The sequence below is a fragment of the Lycium barbarum genome, chromosome 6, assembly GCF_019175385.1.
Source record: "Lycium barbarum isolate Lr01 chromosome 6, ASM1917538v2, whole genome shotgun sequence".
NCBI classification, from domain to species: Eukaryota; Viridiplantae; Streptophyta; class Magnoliopsida; order Solanales; family Solanaceae; genus Lycium; species Lycium barbarum.
In genome coordinates, this window is record NC_083342.1 from 126,180,683 (window position 1) to 126,202,479 (window position 21,797).

General features: G+C 34.6%; 1 protein-coding gene across 3 annotated transcripts; it reads left to right on the forward strand.

The window, feature by feature from the left end:
* Positions 1–1,804: 1,804 nt before the first annotated feature.
* On the forward strand, positions 1,805–15,798 carry LOC132598700 (phosphatidylinositol 4-phosphate 5-kinase 7-like). 3 transcript variants are annotated; one of them, XM_060311722.1, is made up of 11 exons: positions 5,747–6,021; positions 6,138–6,181; positions 6,900–6,989; positions 7,110–8,177; positions 8,276–8,443; positions 9,460–9,625; positions 10,663–10,773; positions 10,865–11,052; positions 11,821–11,978; positions 13,998–14,166; positions 15,248–15,798. In XM_060311722.1, exons 3-11 carry the CDS (start codon positions 6,973–6,975, stop codon positions 15,525–15,527), a joined length of 2,325 nt encoding a protein of 774 aa, XP_060167705.1. In that variant the 5' UTR covers positions 5,747–6,021; positions 6,138–6,181; positions 6,900–6,972; the 3' UTR covers positions 15,528–15,798. The 3 variants fall into 3 exon arrangements, with proteins under 3 accessions (XP_060167706.1, XP_060167705.1, XP_060167704.1); XM_060311723.1 differs by lacking the exons at positions 5,747–6,021; positions 6,138–6,181 and adding an exon at positions 1,805–1,960; XM_060311721.1 differs by having other exon boundaries at positions 5,747–6,181.
* Positions 15,799–21,797: the final 5,999 nt, after the last annotated feature.

Here is a 21,797-nt window from a genome sequence, read left to right on the forward strand (position 1 = left end):
TGTTGGCTGAGGAGTGACCTCGACCCATTCATTAGACCAATAGAGTTTAGTCATATCTATTACAGCCACCTAAAAAGAGTATCTTGTATTCACGACTGGAAACAAATACCACCTAAAATATTTGTTGAAAGAGAGGCACCTAACAAATTTATGCTCTTTTTATAACCCAAAACAAAAGAGAGAAAAACGAAAATAAATAAATAAAAAATTGTTACCTGGTCATGTTGCTAAATAAACTACCCTTTTAATGCGTAAAAGGACTGTCACTGTATCTCGGTTGATATTGACACACTTCCAATAACCAAAAAGAGAAAACTCCAAACAAATACACAAAAGAGCACCTAATTATATTAAATTTCAAGTTGTTTTATTTTCTTTGGACAATATTGGACACATCAAATCGGTGCTCTCGTCCAAAGCCTACCATTAGAGCTATTGCAAATGTTTTTTTTTTTTTTTTTTTTTGACAGAGTCATAAATTAAGAATTTTTTTAAAGCTTTTATAACAACATCCAACAGACTTGACCGCCAAAACAAAAAAGGAGAAAAAACAGCAGCACCATAGTACGAATCTCAAAGAGTCAACATTCCAAAGGGAGACAATATCTTTTAATTAGTAAAAGATAAGATTCGATAAAATGTTTTATTTTACTACGTTGTCATAGTATAATTTGTGCATGAATAAATTGATCCCCCTCCCCTCCCCTCCCCCAACTTCCACCTCTCCTCCCCAAACCCCCCCCCTCCACCCACCCCCCCACCCCCAAAAAAAAAAACGCAGATTGGGAGTTCAAGGATCAATATATTATACATCTTGTTGGAAATATTAACAATATTAATCATTAAAACGAACAAAATGATAGAATCAACTTATCGGATCAACGCTACGCCGTTGCAAGTCACTGCCTTGAAAACGATTTCGGACCGGCTACGGTGCAAATCGTTTAGCCCGATCACTCCCTAAGGTTCCGCAGCACTCCCAAATATTTGCACCAGTGGCTGAAAATTTGGAATTTGCACAAACTGAATTGCTCAGAAATTGAAAGGAAAAAGAAGAACTTTGAAGCAAAAGAGGAGATGATTTTTTTGTGTGTTGTCATTCACTAAAAAGTCTGATTAATATAGGCTGGAAATATGAAGGGGTCAAAGAGGATTAATGAGTCATTAACTCAACCAATAAAAAGAACTTAATGAGCCATTAACATGGCTATTCAAATCAACAATAAATCAGCCTTAAATGAGAATCGAAGATGAGAGGGGATAATTTATTTATTCTTTGCATTACATAAGGTTATTTTCAACACATCTAATTATATTGTTTATGTAATTTTAAAGATCAAACTTCTTATCTTTTAAAAAAAAGTTTAATGCATAAAAAAACTATATATTACGGTCTTTTGGAGTTAAAAAAAAACGTAAAACTAATTAAAATGAAAATCATTTAGCACTTTAAATAATACTAGTATACTAATATTTTGCTTTGATATAAGTAATAAAAAAAGTAATCGAGAAAATCATGTAGTAATTAATTAAATTCCACGTGAATTCGTGTGAACCTCAATATATAATAGAGCAACCTGAGATTCCATAATTCCAAGTCATCTGAGCTGTTCGTTCAGAAAGAGAATTCAAATCCCCCGTCAAACAATTAAATAAAAATTTCTTCTCCTGAGAAATTTTAGTTGATAACATAAATTCCCACTATTTTGTACTTTACGTGGCAAGCAGTTTAACGCCTACAACTCTACCCAAACACGTAGCCCAATTTACACGTCAGTATAAATACCTGTCGGGTTACTCCTTTTCAGCTCAGTGTCCGTAAACTGAAAATCCAAAAAAGTACAAACATAAATTTCTTTATCAATTCAAAATCGCTTTCTATTTTAGCTTTCGGTTTGATTATTTTTCGGTTGAAATTTTGGTAGCTGGCGATCTTTCGTGCTATCGGTGTAGTTTGGAGGTGAGTTACGTTTATCGATTTTGACGCTTGGTTTAGTGCATTTCTACGATCATTTGACGGTGTTTGCAGTTTGATTTAAATTACAAGTTACTTATTTGTGATCTCAGATCAATGATTTGTTTTTTTTATTAATTGCTCCTTCATTGAATCTATTGATGGCTTCATTGGATTAATTAGTTAAATGCTTGTGCTGCTTATGCTGTACTATCTGCACATACTTTCACTTAGCTTTTGATCGAACTGAATTTGGGCGGATTAAATTGACGTGAGTTAATAAATCAGCTTGCCATGACTTCTTCACCTCAGTTACTCTATTTCTTTTTCCCAGCCATTTGAAATTGTTTTTCCTTGAGCTGAGATCTACCGAAAACAATCTCTTTATCTCTCAAGATAGGGATAAACACTCTACCCTTCAAAGTTTCCATAAGTACCTCCCAAGATAGGGATAAACACACTACCCTCCAAAGATTCCATTACACTGAGTATGTTATTGTTGTTGTTTTGGTGAGTTAATAAATGAGCTGGACAATGATTCACCCAAAGGTTACTCGAGCTAAAATGGTTGAATCAAAATATACTAAGTAATGAGTCTTAATCCAAACATTTTACCACATTTTAATTTCTTTATTTACTTTTTTTATTAGTTTATTTAATTACCTAATAATTAAATTTTAATATGACAGACTAGAAAAGAAAAATATGACGCAGGGGATAGAGGGAGTTACTTCTAAGTTGTAGCACTAATTTTACCGAGAAGATAATACTTTTTTTTTTTCTGCTACTTTATTCAATGAATAAAAGTTATTATTCTTACAACAAAGATCTCAATATCTATCGTTGTTGCCAAAGATAAGAAGAATAATTTAGTAAGAGTCGATATAATGGTGATTAAATGTAGTTGAATAATCAAAAGATTAGCATTATGCCTGGTCAATATGACTATTCACATCAATAATGTCGACATTCTCTTGGACTTCCTGAAATCGTTGCATTTGTGTTTCTATTAGACAAAATGAAAGTTACTTTACAATCGGAATTTGCACGATTGCCTTATTTGGGGTGATCTTTAACTAGTAAATTTATCCGCGCTTCGCGCGGTAATACTATCGACATAGTTTCTGATCCTTTTTCTAATGCTTGGAGATATTTTGTCATTCGCCTAAAATACCCCCGAGGTACTTGATTTGAACCCTGACTCAGTAAAAAAAAAAAAATCGCAAGGTAAAGTTTCGTAGCAAAGTAGGCCTATTCGGGCAAAAATTAGGCCTTAAAACAGACTTTTGCCTGAATAGGCCTACTTTGCTACGAAACTCTGCCTTGCGAAATTCAAAACTCTGTCTTGCGAATTTTTTTATAAAATTTTGACTGAGCAGGGGTTTTAACTCGGAACCCATGAGTTTTTAGGCGAAGGACAAAAATTAAAGACCACCAATTTGAGGGGCAAAAATTAAAGACCAGAGCCTTTGAAGGGCAATCCGCGCAAAAAAATGATCGGAACATACTCATAAGTTCTTTTTTTTCTCTCTGTTCTCATGAACAAGAATTGGCTTACGAAACATTTAATTTTTCGGAACATGTTAATCACCTCATGATAATTGAATTTGCAAAAGAATCATATCTTTTTCCTTTTGTGCAATTGATGGTCGGCTAGAAATACTAGATGATTTCTTTTCATCTTTGTAAGTTTTGGTGGACAGAGCTATCGGTACCTGTATTGTTGGTAGGAGGTAGCGGGTGGCTTGTAAAATTAATCGAAATTGCCTAAGTTGACCCAAACACCATGATATATATAACATATTTTTATACTTTATAAACATAATACAAACTCATATTAGTCGGTCAGCTAGATCAGAATCCTGGATAGTTAGAGTGGAAAAAAAATCCCCAGAAATATCTAAAGCTTTGTTATCAAACAGACTAGCCCCTGCCCGCCCCCAACTTCTACTGGAAAGGAAAAATAAAGTATAGTTTTTTTGGTCTTCATTTCATATTTTAAGAGTACTTGGATTAATCATTTATATATCGAGTCGAAACATAGGAGATAGGAGATTGTAGATTCACATGCATTTGTCCTGGAAGGAGCCGGAAATTTTATGTCAAACTATTTTGTCTTGAAGTAATAAGGGTACCATTTCACAAAAAAAATATCTTCTGCAGCACATTGAAATGTCAGTTGATACAGGATTAATTTGAAAAAAGAAAACAAAAAGATTCAAATTCAGCTAGCTGTATCTGTACCCCTTAAGTTTTGATTGAAGATGTGCTAACCAATAGAGTTTTGTCATATCCATAACATCCACCTAAAAAAACCGTATTAATCTATCTTATATTCACGATTGCAAGAAACACTACCAAAAATATTTGTTGAAAGAGAGGTACCTAACAAACTTATATTCTTTCCAACCACACAAGAGAAAGAAAAATGAAATTAATAAATAAAGAAGTGTTACCTAATGGCTAGTCGTGTTGCTAAATAAACTACCCTTTAGCGTGTAAAGAACTGTCACTGTATCTCGGTTGATATTGACACACTTCCAATAACCAAAAAGAGCAAAAAAGTCGAATAAATGAATAAAAGAGCACCTCATGATATTAAATTTCAAGTTGTTTTTATTTGCTTGGACAATATTTGAAACGTCATATCGGTGCTCTCGCCCAAAGCCAAAAGAACCTCTAGAGCCATTCGTAATGTTTTTACTTGACAGAGTCATAGAATTAAGCAACAAAGAAAAAAGAAAGATTAAAGCTTTATTAATCCAATCCAACAAATCTGACCCAAAAATAAAAATAAAAATAAAAGAAGAAGCACCATAGTACGAATTTCAAAGAGTCAATATTCCAAAAGAAGACCTTATCTTTTAATTATATTTAATACAAGAAAGATGATATTCGTTAAAATGGATTATTAATTAGTATGTTATCATAGTTTGTGCATGAATAAATTAATCCATTTTCCTCTCCCTCACGCCCCCCCCCCCCCCCCAAACCCCCCAAACCAAAAAAAGAAGAGCAGATTAGGAGTTCAAGGATCATATATCTAAATTTGGATGTAATTTTAAACCTCAATTTCTTATATATTAAGAGGGTACAATTTAATGCATAAAAGCTATAAATTACAGTAATTTAGAATTAAAAAATGCTTAACACTAAAATTACATCAAAAATTCATTTAACACTTTTAATAATACCAGTATAATATTTTGCTTTGCTGCTAGGTAATAAAAAAATTAATCGACAAAATCATGTAATTAATATATTCCCACGTGAATTAGAGCGAACAAAGATTCCATAATTCCAAGTCATCTGAGCTGTTCGTTCAGATGGGGGGAAATCAAATCCTTTTTTAAATAATAATAATTAAACTAAAATCTCTTCTATGTTCAGATTTTCAATATCTTAAATTCTTATATTCTCACATTTTTATACCTGCCTCAATTTACATGGCACCATTTATTAAGCTTAACAAAGAAAAGAAGATTTTAAATTTGTGATCTAAAATGAACCTTAGAAGTTTATGTGAATTCTAAGTCATTTGAGTGAAGATATTCAAATTTTCAATATCTTAAATTCTTATATTCTCATAGTTTTATATTTGTCTCAATTTACATGGCATCGTTTATTAAACTTAACAAGGAAAAGAAGATTTTAAAATTTGTGATCTAAAATGAACTTTAGAAATTTATGTGATTATAAATTATTTCACTAAACATAAATGAGAATTTTTAAAAATTAGCTATTTCAAATTGTAAAAATATAATATTTTTTTGAGACAGACAAGAAAGAAAAGCATACTTTACGTGATGAGCGGTTTAATGTTGAAAAATCAGCTGCAACTCAGCCCATGCTACTTGTCATATCCGACCACTAGGATTGAAATACGTGGAGCCATCACTTGCAAGGACGACGCACGCAACCAATTTGACACCTCAGTATAAAAATCTTTCAGGCTATGGCTGGTGTACCGTCAACTGAAATTCCCAAAAAGTAGAAACAGGAATTTCTTCAAGTTATTTGCAGAAAACGCTTAAAGCTTGATAGAAAGAGCTTTTGTAGTCTTTTAGGTAACTTCATAGTGAGAGAAAGTTGTTGATTTTTTTGGCTAGGAAGAAGCTCAAGTGTCAATTCGAAATAGCATCGATTTGAATTTTTTTTTTTTTTTTGGTTGAAATTTTGGTAGCTGAGGATTTCTAGGCATAAGAGATTATACGGTGCAGTTTGGAGGTGAGTTCATCGATATTTTTGATGCTCGGTTTGGTGCATTTCTACTATCATCAACAGTGTTTGATTTGAATAATGAGTTATTTTGCGATCTCGAATGATGTGAAATTGATGTGTTATCTTATTGAGTAAATTATATATTCGTTGTATTAGTTGAATGCTTGTGGTGTATCTGAGACACTAATTGAATGAGATATTATTGTTGAGAATTTAATTTGATGTCAATTTAGTTTCAACTGTTAAGATAATTGTAAGTTTGCTGGGAAATTTAGACTGATTAAATTCATATAGAGAGAAGATGAGGAGCAAAAATATGGTTGTAATGCTGTCAACATTCTACTGTTTGGTTCCAATTTCTATAGAATGAGCTGTGTACAAATTAATTCAATAGTATAGACTGTTGTTAAGTTTTACTCAAGTATTGCTGGTGTTGCAGTGCGTATATTCTGTCATACTTATACCCATCATAAAACTTTCAGTCTTTAGGGCTCTTCAAAAAAAAAAAAAAAAAAAAAAAAAGGAAAAAAAGAAAAGAAAGGAGAAGTAACTAATGAAAAGGAAATATGCTGAATAACAAGTGTTGTCAACTAGATGCGTAAAGTGGTTAGGGTTACAGGTGTACCTTATGCTACTTGAAATGGATGCTTGTTATGCAATTTTTACTTGTTATTACATGAGAATGTGCTTAAATGAGGTGCTCACCAGATTATTTCACTTACAGAGAGGCACCTTAGATGGGTTCATTGACTATCACCAAGGAACTTTGAACAAGTCACGGGTTATTACTGCAGGCCATGGAGAATTGTGGAAGGTACTTACACATTGGATCCTTCCATGTATAAGTTAATGCTGGTTCTTTAAGCCTGAACTTTTATGTGTGCCTCCCACATAGATATTTATTGAGTAATTAATTACTTAATTCTATATGCAGCATCACCGAAAAGCTCTTCTCCAATGGAGATGCTTATGTGGGTAGTTTCAAGGCGATGCTTCCTCATGGAAGAGGTAAATACACCTGGTCAGATGGATCCGTTTATGATGGTTGTTGGGAAGAAGGAAAAATGACTGGTGAAGGACGGCTTATTTGGCCTTCCGGAGCTTCATATGAGGGTGACTTCTCTGGGGGTTACCTCCATGGTTTTGGAGTGTTTAATGGGTCCGATGGCTCAATTTACAGAGGTGTTTGGAGGATGAATACCCAGCATGGGATAGGAAGAAAGCAGTATCAGAATTCTGATGTTTATGATGGTTGTTGGAAAGAGGGAGTACGTGAAGGCAGTGGTAGATATGCATGGAGTAATGGCAACATGTATGTCGGGAACTGGAAAGATGGAAAAATGAGTGGTAGAGGTGTTATGAAATGGTTCGATGGTGATCTTTTTGATGGATTTTGGTTGAATGGTTTTAGACATGGGTCAGGCTGTTACCGATTTGCTGATGGAAGTTACTACTTTGGGGGATGGACTAAAGGGCTAAAAGATGGACATGGAATGTTCTATCCTGCTGGAAATAAGCATCACTCAGTGACGAGGTGCAGTGATTGGAAAAATGAGAAGCGGAAAAAGCAGCTCTCAAATCTTTCATCAGCTAATTCCGAGTCTGTGAAACCTAAAGTGAAGCGTAGTCTTTCGGATAAAATCTCCTCTGGTTTGCTTAAAGGTTCAGGGAGCTTATCAGTGAAGACTATATCACAGGGAGAAGACATAGCCCTTGATGATTCCAGCAGAGACATTTTGGCCTGTGATTCATCAAGTGCATTATCTCAAAGCTCTCGTGATGACAAAACGGATCTTCTGGAAACAGGGTCTGTAGCTTATGAAAGGGAATACACACAAGGAGTCCTAATGAAAGAAAGGATTATAAATATTAGTAGGCTGTCTCGCAAAAGTAAACAACGGCTTAAATTTCAGGCAAAAGAAGTAAAAAGGAGGTCCTGTGTGGCCTTTCTGGAAGGCCGTAAGAGCTACTATCTGATGCTTAATTTGCAACTTGGTATCAGGTAAGCATACGCCATGGCCCTTTCTTATTGATAATTTGAGGGGTAAAATCCATTTGGTACCATAGAACTATTTGTTAATATGGCATTTGAAATCACAGGTATTCTGTTGGCAAGATCACTCCTGTGCCTATCCGTGAAGTGAGACAATCAGACTTTGGAGATCAGGCAAGAATCAAAATGTACTTTCCCAGGAAGGGCTCGCAATTTACACCTTCACATCATTCCGTTGATTTTTATTGGAAGGATTATTGCCCTATGGTTTTCAGGTACTTGCAAATTTATTTTATATCTGCTACTTGGTAATTTCCTTTTAATACACTCTCCATCTTTGAAGACTTTTTGAGTGGGAGCAAAATACTGTTTTGGAGCAGACCTGTAATAGCTCTTTGATAGGGAACTGACTACTGCAGTAAGTTGCTCAATAACTTGGCGAACTAGGCTGTGGCATGAAGGTGATTAGTTGCTTAACTGCTAGGAGGGCTTAGGGACTTGTTCTACTTGGTTTGATAGAATCATGTAAAGAAGGTTCCATTAAAATTTTCATTAGTATGTAAGTGTCCTTCAATGGTTTTTTGTCATCATCATTTGCTTGTAACCTGTGTTTTGATGATTGGTAAAAAGTCTAATCTACAGATTTTGCGGAACCTGAGGGCTCTCTATCTTCTTAGCAAGCTGCTTTAAATCACTACAAATCTTTGCATATGGTTTGCTGCATATCCTTCCCAATTCTTTCCCTATCCTACTGCTCCCCGCCCCTGAAAAAGAAAAGAAAAAAATGAAAAACAGAAAAAAAGATTGGACTCTGCTGCTGTCTATTCACCTATTTGCTCGGACTCTCTAAAAATGCTGCCGCATCCATGTAGGTTCCTCAAAAATGCACTATTTTTGGAGGATCCGACACCTACCCGGCGACATTTTTGAAGAGTCCGAGCAACATAGCTATTCACTCTTTCTGGATCGTTTCATCCTGAAAGTTGCTTCCAGGATCATGCGACGCCGGCGTCTATGAGTTTTTCCCATCTCAAAAAAAAAAAAAAAAAGTTGCTTCTTGGATCCTTCATTTTACGATTTAGCATAGTGTATTTGTGCCATGGGTCTTTATTTCCTGTCTCCAGATCCATCTCCTAAGAAGTGTAGAAGTATACGGATTTGCCACCCTTGAAATTTCATATTTTACTTTCACCATATAACCAACTTCTAGAGGGCTTCTTTTTTCTTATTGCTTTACATGAGTTACTGTAGATTTTGATTGACGTCTATGACCCTAAAATGTCATGTTCAGATATTTAAGAGAGTTGTTCAAGCTGGATGCTGCAGACTATATGATGTCCATCTGTGGTGATGATGGTCTGAGAGAGCTTTCATCTCCTGGAAAAAGTGGCAGCCTTTTCTATCTTTCTCGTGATGATAGATTTGTGATCAAGACTTTAAAGAAGTCTGAGCTCAAGGTTTGCACAAGAAAACATACATACTAAACTGTTTTAGCTTTTCTTCTTCGCTTGCTGTTCCAACAGTTACATATTTGTTGATCTTACTAACTCAAAATTCAGCAAGATGTTGCCCTTACATTTTGAAATTAGATTTAACTTTATGTCAAGCCAAGATCCTGATTCCCGTTTTAAAATTACATGTGTCTCCATTTTTGAGAATGTATTCTTTCCCTATCCATAGTCCTCCTCCATCCTAATTCCTGAAAAATAGACTTGGAAGAAAGGTTGGGTTGGGGGAAGAAAAATGAGGGAGAAAGTATCTTATTCTTCTCCTAGGTATTAAGATCATCTACTGGTTGTGCAGTAACTCATGAGAGGAAAAAGGTGATTCCTCCATTCTGTCCAGTTTTCGACAAATTTAAATAGCTCTTCCAGAAGGCACAACCCAAACCTTCCACTTCTATTTTACCACCTACTTCTATTTTACCACATCTATCAAACATAGCTTAAGTGGATAAAAAATGTGGATGCTTTGACCCTAAACTCAGTTTCTGTAAGTGAGTTTGACTTAGTTACTGGGATACGTAACCTTATCAAGGAAAATATGGGTTACTGGAATAAGTAAAAGTTTTTTTAATCTCATATATGGTTTTCATTTAGAACCATTATGAGAAAAAAAATGAAATAAACAACAAATAGTAGAATTGATGTTCTCCTTGCAAATTTCACATTCTATGGTGTGATAGGTCATATGGGTGGTGAAACAAAACATTCTGAACAGTGTTCTTTTCCCACCAAGACTACTGCTGGTTCTGGTTAATGTTATGTTCTTTATTGTCACCACCGCGCAGAAGATGTACTTATAATTAATGTGATAAAATGAGGTAACTAATCATGAATCTGTGCCATTTGTCTTGTTCGGAAACATACTTATAATTAATGTGATAAAATGAGGTAACTAATCATGAATCTGTGCCATTTGTCTTGTTCGGAAACAATTACAATCTGAGAGTGAACGGAAAGGTTGTTAAAATGGATCTCTTAATATCTTGTAGGTTCTACTGAAGATGCTTCCTTATTACTATAATCATGTAAAGGAACATGACAACACCCTCATAACAAAAGTTTTTGGGGTGCACAGGATATCATTGAGACGTGGAAAAAAGGTTAGTGATCAGGCGTAAGTGGTACTGTACTTTGCTGCTATGCATTTTCCTCACATCGTTCAGGTCGAGTATTTACTTATTTCATTCTCAGGTACGCTTTGTAGTCATGGGGAATATGTTTCTGACTGAATTGAGAATACATCGCCGCTATGATCTGAAAGGTTCTTCTCATGGGAGATTTACGAAGAAAGATCGGATTGACGAGACGACTACATTAAAAGACCTCGATTTAACATATGAGTTTCATATGGACAAGTTATTACGTGAGGCACTTTTCAAGTAAGTCTTTGTTTGGTTTTCCCCCTCAATTTTGAATTAAAAATTCCTTTTCATTGTCGTCTCTTCTATGTAATGGTGACTATACTTAAGTTTTTGAAGATGGAGCAAATAATTTAAAACTACTACTGTAAACCAATACTAATATGTCGAGGATGGTGGATTTAGATTATTATTCGCAAATTGGATAACTGTAGCTAAATTCCAGTTAGTTCTCAAATCACAGCCTGTCCCTATCCAGGTTAAGGAGGAGGATTGTATTAGGTTCAGAGTCAGCGTAAAAGTAGGTCAAAGTTATCATGAATCCTCTTAATCTTATTAATAACAATTTAGACCCGAATAGAGATGAATGATGACATAGGATTCTTATAGCTAACTCTAGCATTATTTGGATTGAGGCAGTAGTTGATTGATTGACTATCTATAGGTAGCCAAGAGTATGTGTTGTTTTCAAAAGACCAGTTGTATTATCAGTATTGTAAAAGAAAAATATTTTTTCCTGTGGCTCCCAGCAAGTGTTTTCTACATATGTCATTTATCTTCTCTTATCTCTTTTTCTTTTCTCCGCTTTTATGGTTATCATGAATTCCATGGATAAGTTTATGTCGGACTATGCATTTCTTTTCCTTATTAATTCCTGTTTTGTTGGTTACAGAAAGTTCAGCGCTTTCAAGTTGTCCTTGGTTTAAATATATTTATTGTTCCCTCTCTCTCTTTCTTTTTTGATCAAGTAAAGCTCTCTTTTTTTTCTTTTTTCTTTTCTTTTTGCAGACAATTATCTTTGGACTGCGGATTTTTGGAATCTCAGAACATTATAGACTATAGCCTTCTATTGGGGTTACATTTTAGAGCTCCTGAGAATCTAATATCTCTTTTACAGCCACCTGATTCTGTGCACAAAGTTGAAACTAATCCTGATCATTTGGAAGGTAAAAATCTTGGCCTCCACAAAGTTTATTGCTTGATCTGATCTTCTTTAAGGTGTTTTCTGTTTTCTCAGCTGAATAGTATGTCTGATTTTCCAGTGTATTTGCTTTTTCTCTTTCTTAATGGTTAATTTATATAATAAGGGAATAAGGTTAATACATTTTAAGTTTATCACGACACTGTTATTTTGTAATCGTCAAAGCTGGTTCTCTCTATTTTTCCTTTCACCCATATCCATTTCTTTTGCCAACTCAACGAGCATGCCCCAGGCTTCTGCAAATAGACTTTTGTTATTTTGTAATTGGCCCTCTCACTTAAAATAGTTGTACTTCAGGCCTTATTTAGGAAGCTTCACTTCTTGCATTCTGAAAGTTATGTAACAGTAAATTAGTAAAGTACCATCTGTCATGCTACTTAAACATCTTGAGGTCCTTATCATAAATGGACGAACTTCCTATTTTTGATCTTTTTGAGGATTGACTTCATTAATTTTCTGTCTAGCATCAAACATTAATTCTTACTTTCCTATATATAAGACAAATATTTAAATAAACACTACCAAGCACTGTGAGAGATGGTGGTCAAAGAAGAATGTGCTTTTGATAGAAAGCTAGCATTTTTTTTCTAGTTAGTGATTTTATGTATGGATAGATGTGGCATTTGAATAATTAAAACCTCCTCTTATTGCTTTATAGCTAGTTGTTAATTCTCATACAAAAGTGAGTTTACTTGTACCATTTGAGGAAACCAGAGTCCAGGGGATACAAGAACAACTAGTTGTGTGAAATAACAGAGTCAGTTGGTTTTCATTTGTTGTAGTAACTTTCAAGTTTCCAGGTGACAGTATTGGTGACTTACTAATTGTGGACAAACATTACTACCGCGTCATGAGTAAACCATGTTAGAGAATGAGGCACTCTCTGCCTGTTTTTGTACCAAAAAGATAGTGTCAATGCATGTTTGGTCCCTCGGTTATACACTATCTCTGTGTTGGGCCTTCTATTATTCGCCTTTCAGAAAAAAACCTTGAAGTTTTGCGTTTTTATTATTTGGTCAAATGGATAGTTAAAACTAGACTTTTAACTTAATTATTTTTTATAAATAATACTCTTTCGAATTTTATTTTATGTGCTTAATTGTTTTCCTATTATTTAAAAATATAAGAATATGAAATTAGAAATCAGGGGAAGGGAAAATTTCTCTGACATCGTACTCTGAGACCTCATTAATTCTTCCAGCACTCCCCTCAGCCGTTATGTGTCACCATCCAACCCATATATCTCTTATAAAGTTCATTGAAATTAAATTCTGAAACCAAAAATGAATAAGCAGTCCAACATCACGATTGTTTATTCGTCTTTACTCTCCGTCACCTATACAACCAAATATTGCCTCCATTAGTCCATTACCATGCAACTTTCTTCAATTTCAATGATGAAAAAGAAGTGTGTGGTCTGGTCTGATGCCATGACATATCCGAGGTGCGGTTTAAGGTGCTTATAACATGTTTCAAACAAGTAGATGTCTTGACTTGAAATTTCTTGGCACGATTCAGTTATTCTGTTAAGGCCATCCAACTGCTAATTCAGCTGGAATTATCACACTCTTGCACAGGGTAGTAGCAGAGTTCTTGTCCTATATTATTTTCGAATTGAAATAGTCGTCTTTGAAACTCCATCCCTCTTTTGTAATGTTTCTTCTTGGCCTCCCACTAAGTCCATGTTATGCAGCACCTTGCTTGTGGCTATTCCTCTTACTTTCCAGTCCTATTGTTCTTTGGGTCTTCCCAATGAGAGGTATAAGTCTATGTTCTTACTAGCTATTTTCTTGGTCAATTTCCATTTATCCTCTTTTTGTGCATGTTGTTTCTCATTTCCTCTTTATTCATTTATCTTGAGAAGGCGGGGGATAGTGAAATTGGTGATCAACTTTTCTTCTGAAATCTTTGTTCTTTATGCTCAATGACATCTTCTTTTCTCGTTATACCGATGCTTATTGACTTCTAATTTCAATGCATTAAGGTGGGATATCTCAGGGGGAGCTCTCAATTCCACCAAGGGGTTTGATTTTAGTAACCCATGAACCCAGTTCTGTCAGCGCTACACCAGGTCCTCATGCAAGAGGAAGTACACTGAGAGCCATGTCCGTTGGTGACCAGGAGGTTGATCTTCTTTTGCCTGGTACTGGAAGGTAACCTCATCTGCTTCTTATCCTTTGCTTAGGACAGACAGGGATGCTTTTCCAACATCAGAAGTATACTGACAAACATTTATTTCTATATAAGCATGCATTATTCTCTAGCCTTCTCAAAATTAGTGGACTGTCACAGCACATCTAACTAAAACACGATATATAAGCGATAGGATTTTCTGAGAGATGCTGGAATAGATAAAAGAATGAGGAGGAAACCCAAACAGATTCCTTCTGAGAGAAGATAGAGATAAGCAGAGATTACTGAGAATCTATATATGTTACTTGTCAAGAAATGGAAAAAGTCAGAAATACCTGGAAGGAAGAAAAACTATCATGAAAGTTTTAAGCTGCAGGTGAATGGTAGAAACAAGAAGACAAGGAAATGTTCAGAGTGAAAGGTGGCTAGATGATTGAAAAAAATACAGGACAATAGCAGGAACATAGAATAGGTTAAAGTAAAAAAACAACAAGCAAGAGGGAAGATGGCAAAATGGTGAAAGAACAGAGAAAACCATATTAAGATCTCCGGGAGAGTTAATGAAATGAAACAGCCATGCAATAAGAATTACAGAGGAAGGAGTAAGACCCGTGGAGAACAGAAAGAAGAGCACAAGATGGCTATGTGACTGTCAGTCAGTTTGGCAGCTTGTAACCGGCTTTTACTGCATAGCGGAATTCCGATTTCAAGGAAACTGCTAGAAATGTTGGTATCACACCATGCTGCATCTACAATTTATCCTATTGATATGATTGATAAAAGGGATTATTGTGTGCTTAAAGAAATGTGGCAAAACACTCCAGATTAAGTGCAGAAAGAGACGAAATAGAGTCAGGGAAGACGTGCTTTTTCTCTGCATGCACCTGTCAAATGTTTCACTCAATGATATTTGAATGCCAAGTGTCCTATTAAATGCCTTTACATTTTAGTGTGAATCAGTGGGAAAAAATTTACCAAGTATGCAATGTTTTCTCATATACCTTGGTCAGTATCATTCAGGAAAATTAGAAGAGCCATTTGTCATGTTATTTGCTGTCCAGCAGAATCCACCTAAGGTCTAACAGTTTTCTGTTTTTTCAGGTTAAGGGTACAATTAGGTGTAAACATGCCCGCCCAAGCAAACCAAAGAGTCATGCAGGATGAGTCAGCTTCAGTCCAAGTTGAACTCTTTGAGGTATATGATGTTGTTCTATATCTCGGAATAATTGATATACTGCAAGACTACAACACGAAAAAGAAACTGGAGCACACCTACAAATCGTTTCAGTTTGATCCCATGTCGATCTCCGCAACTGAACCCAAGATTTATTCGAAACGTTTCCTCAATTTCTTGGAGAAAGTGTTCCCCGCTGAACCATGAAAAGTCTAATAATTATCTTGCAAATACTTTTTTGCTGTCCAGCTGAGACGCTCTTCAGTTTTCTTGATTAGAGCTGGATGGAGAAAAGCCTTCTCATGATCTATTGAAGAGCAAATTTATCACCACCCGACTATTCCATTCTTAATGTACCCAAATGTACGTGGTTCTTTTGTACAGTTGACTTAAGCCAACAGTTTTGTAGCTGAAAGGGTCTTCGGTGTTGATTTATCTTGAAGATTTTTGCTTTAAGCTAAGCTTCTTGTTTCAATTCTTCCTGTTTCATCATATGGTGGATGGATTCTAATTTACTCGATTTCAATAGAAATGTTTCTTTGATCTTACCAAATTGAAAGATGATTGGGACTCCAAGAATTGTGAATGGACAACGTATCCCTAATTTTTTTTAAAACATTTAACGTTGCCCCCGTTAAAAATAACTGTTGTAATAGGGTATGCCATCCTTCTTTTGTTTTCTCCATCAGTTCAGAAACACAAATAGTTTGCATTCCTCTTCCCTCTCATACCTAATTTTTTTCAAATGATCTTCATTCTTTTATCTGTTCTTTGTTACTGGAAGATGTTAAAAGACGTCGGTCAGTACGGTCAATCAATGACCAAAAGCTTCATGCATCATATGCCAGTTGGCTAATTGCTAATTAGCCATCACCAATGTACCTCATGATTCTCCATAACATATGAGAAAAAACAAGTATTCACTTCGTTCCAGTTTATATATCAATATTTCCTTTTCTCGTCCACTAGAAAATTGGTACTCTTCTACATTTGGAAAATCTTAATGTTAACTTTTTTATGTACTAATGTTTAGTGACATGCTTTCATAAAAATGACATATTATATTGAAGATTAGAAATCCATGAGTACTTTCACTATGCTATATATATGTCCGAAATTTTTATTTTTTCTTAAACTTCGTATTGAGTACGATACCATTATATAAAATGAGACGGGAGGACTAAGGAGTGATGAAGTTGCACTCAGAAAAAAAAAAAAAAAGTTAGAAAATTGGAAGTTCAATAAACGAAGTGGTCGAATTCTATGTATGGATCACAGTGAAGTTAAAAGGTGTATATATATATTTGTGTGTGTAAACTAAACATATTTTAATACTCCCTCTGGTTCAAAAAAGAGTATTCATTTAGTCTTTTATTTTTTGGTTCAAAAAGAGTGTCCAAATACCAAATCAAGAAAGAATTAATTTTATTTTTTTCAGATTTTCCCTTATTAACTGTTAAGTGATCAAATTCAATACCTATTTAATTAGGGGTAGTTTAGTCAAATTACTTATTTTTGTCTAGAAAGTAATATTTTTTTAAGGGGTGTGTAAGTGACTAAGTGGATACTCTTTTTGAACCGGAGGGAGTGTCAAGGTGGTCTGGAAAATGTACGAACATATATTAACATCATAACATATAGGACCTTCTGATAACGCGCATGCAGTGGCGGAGCCAGAGTTTTCACTAAGGGGTTCAAAATATGAAAGAGTAAACGCACGAAAAAGCCAAAAGTGATTCAACGTCTACTATATATACATAAAAAATAATTTTAACCATGTATAAATAGTGTAATTTTCCACGGAAGAAAATTCAGATGAACCCCCTTGACCCCTCGTTCCTCCGCCTCTGCGTGCCCATATTGCATGCTTATATATTTCTTTGCCGAGTCCTCATATTTTTGCTCAAGGATAGTACATACTATGATACTAATAAGGGCCCTAGTATTCAAATAAACAATAGGAAAATCCAGCTTAATTTACTCATATCATGTAAATATTGTTGTGCTTTCAGTACATAATGGTTAAACATTACTCCTTTCGTCCTATAATAAGTGTTACCTTAACCAAAAAATTATCTCATAACAAATGTTAACTTAGAAAACCAAGACATAAATTAGCTAGTTTTTTCCAATTTTACCCTTAGACAAAAAGACAAGTTAAAGTAACATTTAAATGATGATTGGAAAAGCCACATAGTAACCTGGTATTGTTGGATTCTCAATGTCAAAAGGTTCACTACTTGTGCATGCTCTAATCAAAAGGAAAAGTAATTTATTTTGATTATATAGGGGTAATTTGATAAACTTCACATAGCATTATTAGTTTTTTAATATGCGCGATTTTGGCTGAAGTAATACTTATTATGAGAAGGAGGGAGTAGTATTTTTATGTCAATAATAAAGCCATGTTACGTTGTTCTTCGTTAAAACCTATGTGAAGCGAATCTTTTTCTCTTTTCAAAAACTCAAAAAGAGAGACCCCTCCTTAAAATATCATCATCTTCAATGCTCCAATTCAATGCTTCCAATCCAACAACCATATTTAGCCATTAAATTAAGACACTTACTGATTTTTATCAGTTACACAATCACCTACAGACCACCCCTACAAGTCAAGAACTATTTTTTTCCGTTTTTTCAAATAAAAGAAATATAATTCTTTCATTCAGACAGACAGACACAGTAACTGTGGCTCCGTCTTCATCCTCGTAACATGACAAAAGGCTAGAATTTAAATAGTGTTGCAATAAATAAGTTAACCCATTAAAGCTGATCACTTCAGCAGTATTTGGATCTCTCCATTTATTACTAACGCAACGCCCTCCACTCCTTCAGTCAATTCAGAAATGCTCCTTTTCCCAACAAATATTCAATACTACTAGTACTAGAATCCAAGTCAAGTTACAAATTAATTCAACTTATACAATTCATGCTCACGCATGTACACCGTTCTGTCCATTTTACTTAACAAAATATTAACTAAAAAGGTAATTTGACTAAATTATTCTTTGATCTCTATTTAATACTTACTATCAGTGTTTTCAGAGACGTTTTTTGGGACGAGTCCCGGGGCGAGCTCCGAGGCGGGGCATACCAAAAACGCTCCGGGACGCAAATGAAAGGCGTAGATCCATAGGACGTACGTCCTAGAATTTGGGGCGTAAGTCCCGAGCGCAAATGCGTAAGCCCTGGGAGTAAAGGCGTAAGCCTTGGGAGTAAAGGAGTAAGCCCCGGGCGCAGGGCGGCTCAACGTAATTTGTGGCCTAAAGCCAAACCATAATAAGAGACCTTAAGTTTATGAATAAACTATCTTTTCCTTAATAATTGTGTATTTTAAATTAAAACAATCAGTTCTAAAAATAAATAAAAAATATTATAAAAGACTTTCTTCAATTATTTTTTTTAATCAATATCGTCATCAAATTAGTCATTTTTGTATATACATGTTTGTTATGAAATTTGAGTTATTTATCTTAAAACCCTCTACCACATTTTTTAAAAATTTAATATCTTTTATTAATAATGTCTTTTATGATATATAATCATATATAAAACAATAATTTTGGGGCCCTCGATTTTGGGGGCCCTAAGGCAATTGCCTTAGTTGCCTCCCCATTGAGCTGGCACTGCCCGGGCGTTAAATTTAATTTTTGCTGTTTTAAAAGTATTTTTGCTATAGATTATGATTTTTATTATTGGTGTAATGATATTTATACTTTATGTTATCATGTTTTCATGTTGTAGTGATTTTTCTTAAAACATATAAATAAATAAAGCAACTTTCATAGAAAATAACACTGCCATAAATAATTTTTTTAGATGACTATGTCTGAAATTGATAGGATAGAGATTTCATAGCACTATGTTCCTGAAGCGACTTCATCCATTTTTTGTCATTGCTCTTACACTTTTTGCCCTTCTCCTTCTTTGAATATATAAATAAAAGTAAGCGCAAATATTAGTTGAGGGTGGGAAGGACTAATAGATCTGGAGATTGATGGTGAAGTGAATGAAGATTTCATTTTAAAGATTATCTAGGCTATTATTATTTTTTGTGTTGTTACCTCTCTCAAATAATAATTATAATAATTTTTTTTATATTATTGGTGATTTATTTGAATTTATTTGCATAATTTTAATGAAAAGTTTACATTTGCTTATTTTTCAGTAATAAAATTATAAAATTGGAGATACATGAGACATACGCCCCGTAGATCCATGGGACTTACGCCCCGTGTCTCAGGGCTTACGCTTCGCCCCGTGCTGCGTAAAACGCCTTGCCTCGCGCCCCCACCTCTTAAAACCCTCTTTTTCACCACATTAATCTCTCTCCACATTTATTGAATAAGGATAAAAGTGGAAACCAATACTCCCTCGGTTCATAATAAGTGTCCACTTGGCCTTTTTATTTTGGTTCAAAATAAGTGTCCATTTACAAAATCAAGAAGCAATTAATTTTATTTTCCACATTCACCCTTATTAAGTGCTAAGTAACAAAATCCCAATGTGTCAAGTTAATAGTAATATGCAAATTTTAATTAATTGTAGTTTAATTTAGTCAAGATACCTATTTTTTTCTAGGAGTAATATTTTCTTAAGGGTGTGCTAAAAACTAAGTGATAGAACACTTATTTTGAACTGAAGGGAGTAGTTAATTATATCTTGATTTTCTGAAATGCAACTAGGACCATCTAGTTTTAGCATATAAGGATGACAAGTAAAGTGGACCGGAGGGAGTACATGATTTCATGTTATATTTTCTAGGGGGTGCAGGCCTCCCAAAGGGTAACGGAGGCCGACCAAGATTTCTCAGTCCAAATTGAGATTTTTCCTTGAGTGTAAAAGGCAGAAGAGAGCTTGACTGCAAGACCCATTCGTCGCGAGCAGGGAACGAAAATCAGTCGTGCATAAATTCAGAAAGAACTATGGTTATATTACACAATGTAAAGATTCTTTTACACTATCAGTGTAATAGGTTTAAGTGATATCCAGGGATTTAATCATTTATTATCATACCAAAATTAATGATTGCACATGTATTTACCATATAGGTGACTTGATTTGGTGAATGTTATTTTTCTTTGTTAGTGTATAAATTTAAACTTATTACCAAATGATGTTTACTATAGAAATTTACTTATAATTATTTTATAAGTGACCTAATTGTGAATAATTCTTTTATACTGGTGCAAAAAATTTAAACTCATAAAACTTATATTGCCAATATAAGTACGGAAAAGGGCCAAATATACTCCTGTACTATTGAAAAAGGGTTAAATATACCCTTCGTTATACTTTAGGTCTAAATATACCCCTGCTGTTATACTTTGAGATCAAATATACCCCTCCTCAGTTAAAATTATCCAAAGTGGACACCAAATCTGACGTAGCACTAACAATTCGATGACGTGACACCACGTGGCATGCCACCTCACCACTCAATTCATTTACCCCTCTCTTTCCCCTTTTTCATCCACCATTACCATCTCCTCTCCCTTCACAACCACCACCACCATTAGTACCACCATCTCCACCTTCACTCCCTCTAAGAAAAAGGAGCATAAGTAAATGTACTAACACAAAACTTAATCCTAATTGATTAAAGAAAACCCCAACGAACTCAGGCCACTGATATTCCAACGTTAAGCCAACAAAACAATTTCAGTAAACCCCAAATATAGTATTGAAAAGGCAAAACCTTAAATGGGATGTTGAAGGATCTGGTACTGAGCATGAGAGTGTGATTGAAGAGCATGAGAGTTCGTCGTAACAAGTTTGTTTTCCATTTCTTCTATTAATAATTGTGTTTTGTGAAAATCTCAATACAATTTAATAGCTCTGTAATTAGTTATTTGTTTTTGAAAAAATGAAAATTACTGTTACAGAGAAGGGAAGGTTGGAGAAGTTTTGTACAAAGACAGGTACAAAACTTATTTAATCAATTAGGATTAAGTTTTCTTAGAGGGAGTGAAGGTGGAGATGGTGGTGGTTATAAAGGGAGAGGAGATGATAATGGTGGGTGAAGAAGGAAAAGAGAGGGGTAAATGAGTTGGGTGGTGAGTTGGCATGCCATGTCAGATTTGGTGTCCACTTTGGATAATTTTAACGGAGTGGGGTATATTTGATCTCAAAGTATAACAGCAGGGGTATATTTAGACCTAAAGTATAACGAAGGGTATATTTAACCCTTTTTCAATAGTACAGGGATATATTTGGCCCTTTTCCGATATAAGTATTGGAGCTTTTAACATTTGATCTGACTTGAACATTATGGTTTTCTAAACCAACTAACCAAATCAAGTCAATTTTGTTTTTTCAAAATCAAGTCAATATACAATGCACTTCACGTGTTTTTGTTTTGTACTCCATGTTTATTTTCGAGAATTTAAATTGAGTATGTTTGTCAGAGATGAAAAGGGATTTGCTTTAATTAATTTCCTATGAGGCTTAAAATTGCTGGTGAAAGGGTAGGGGAAC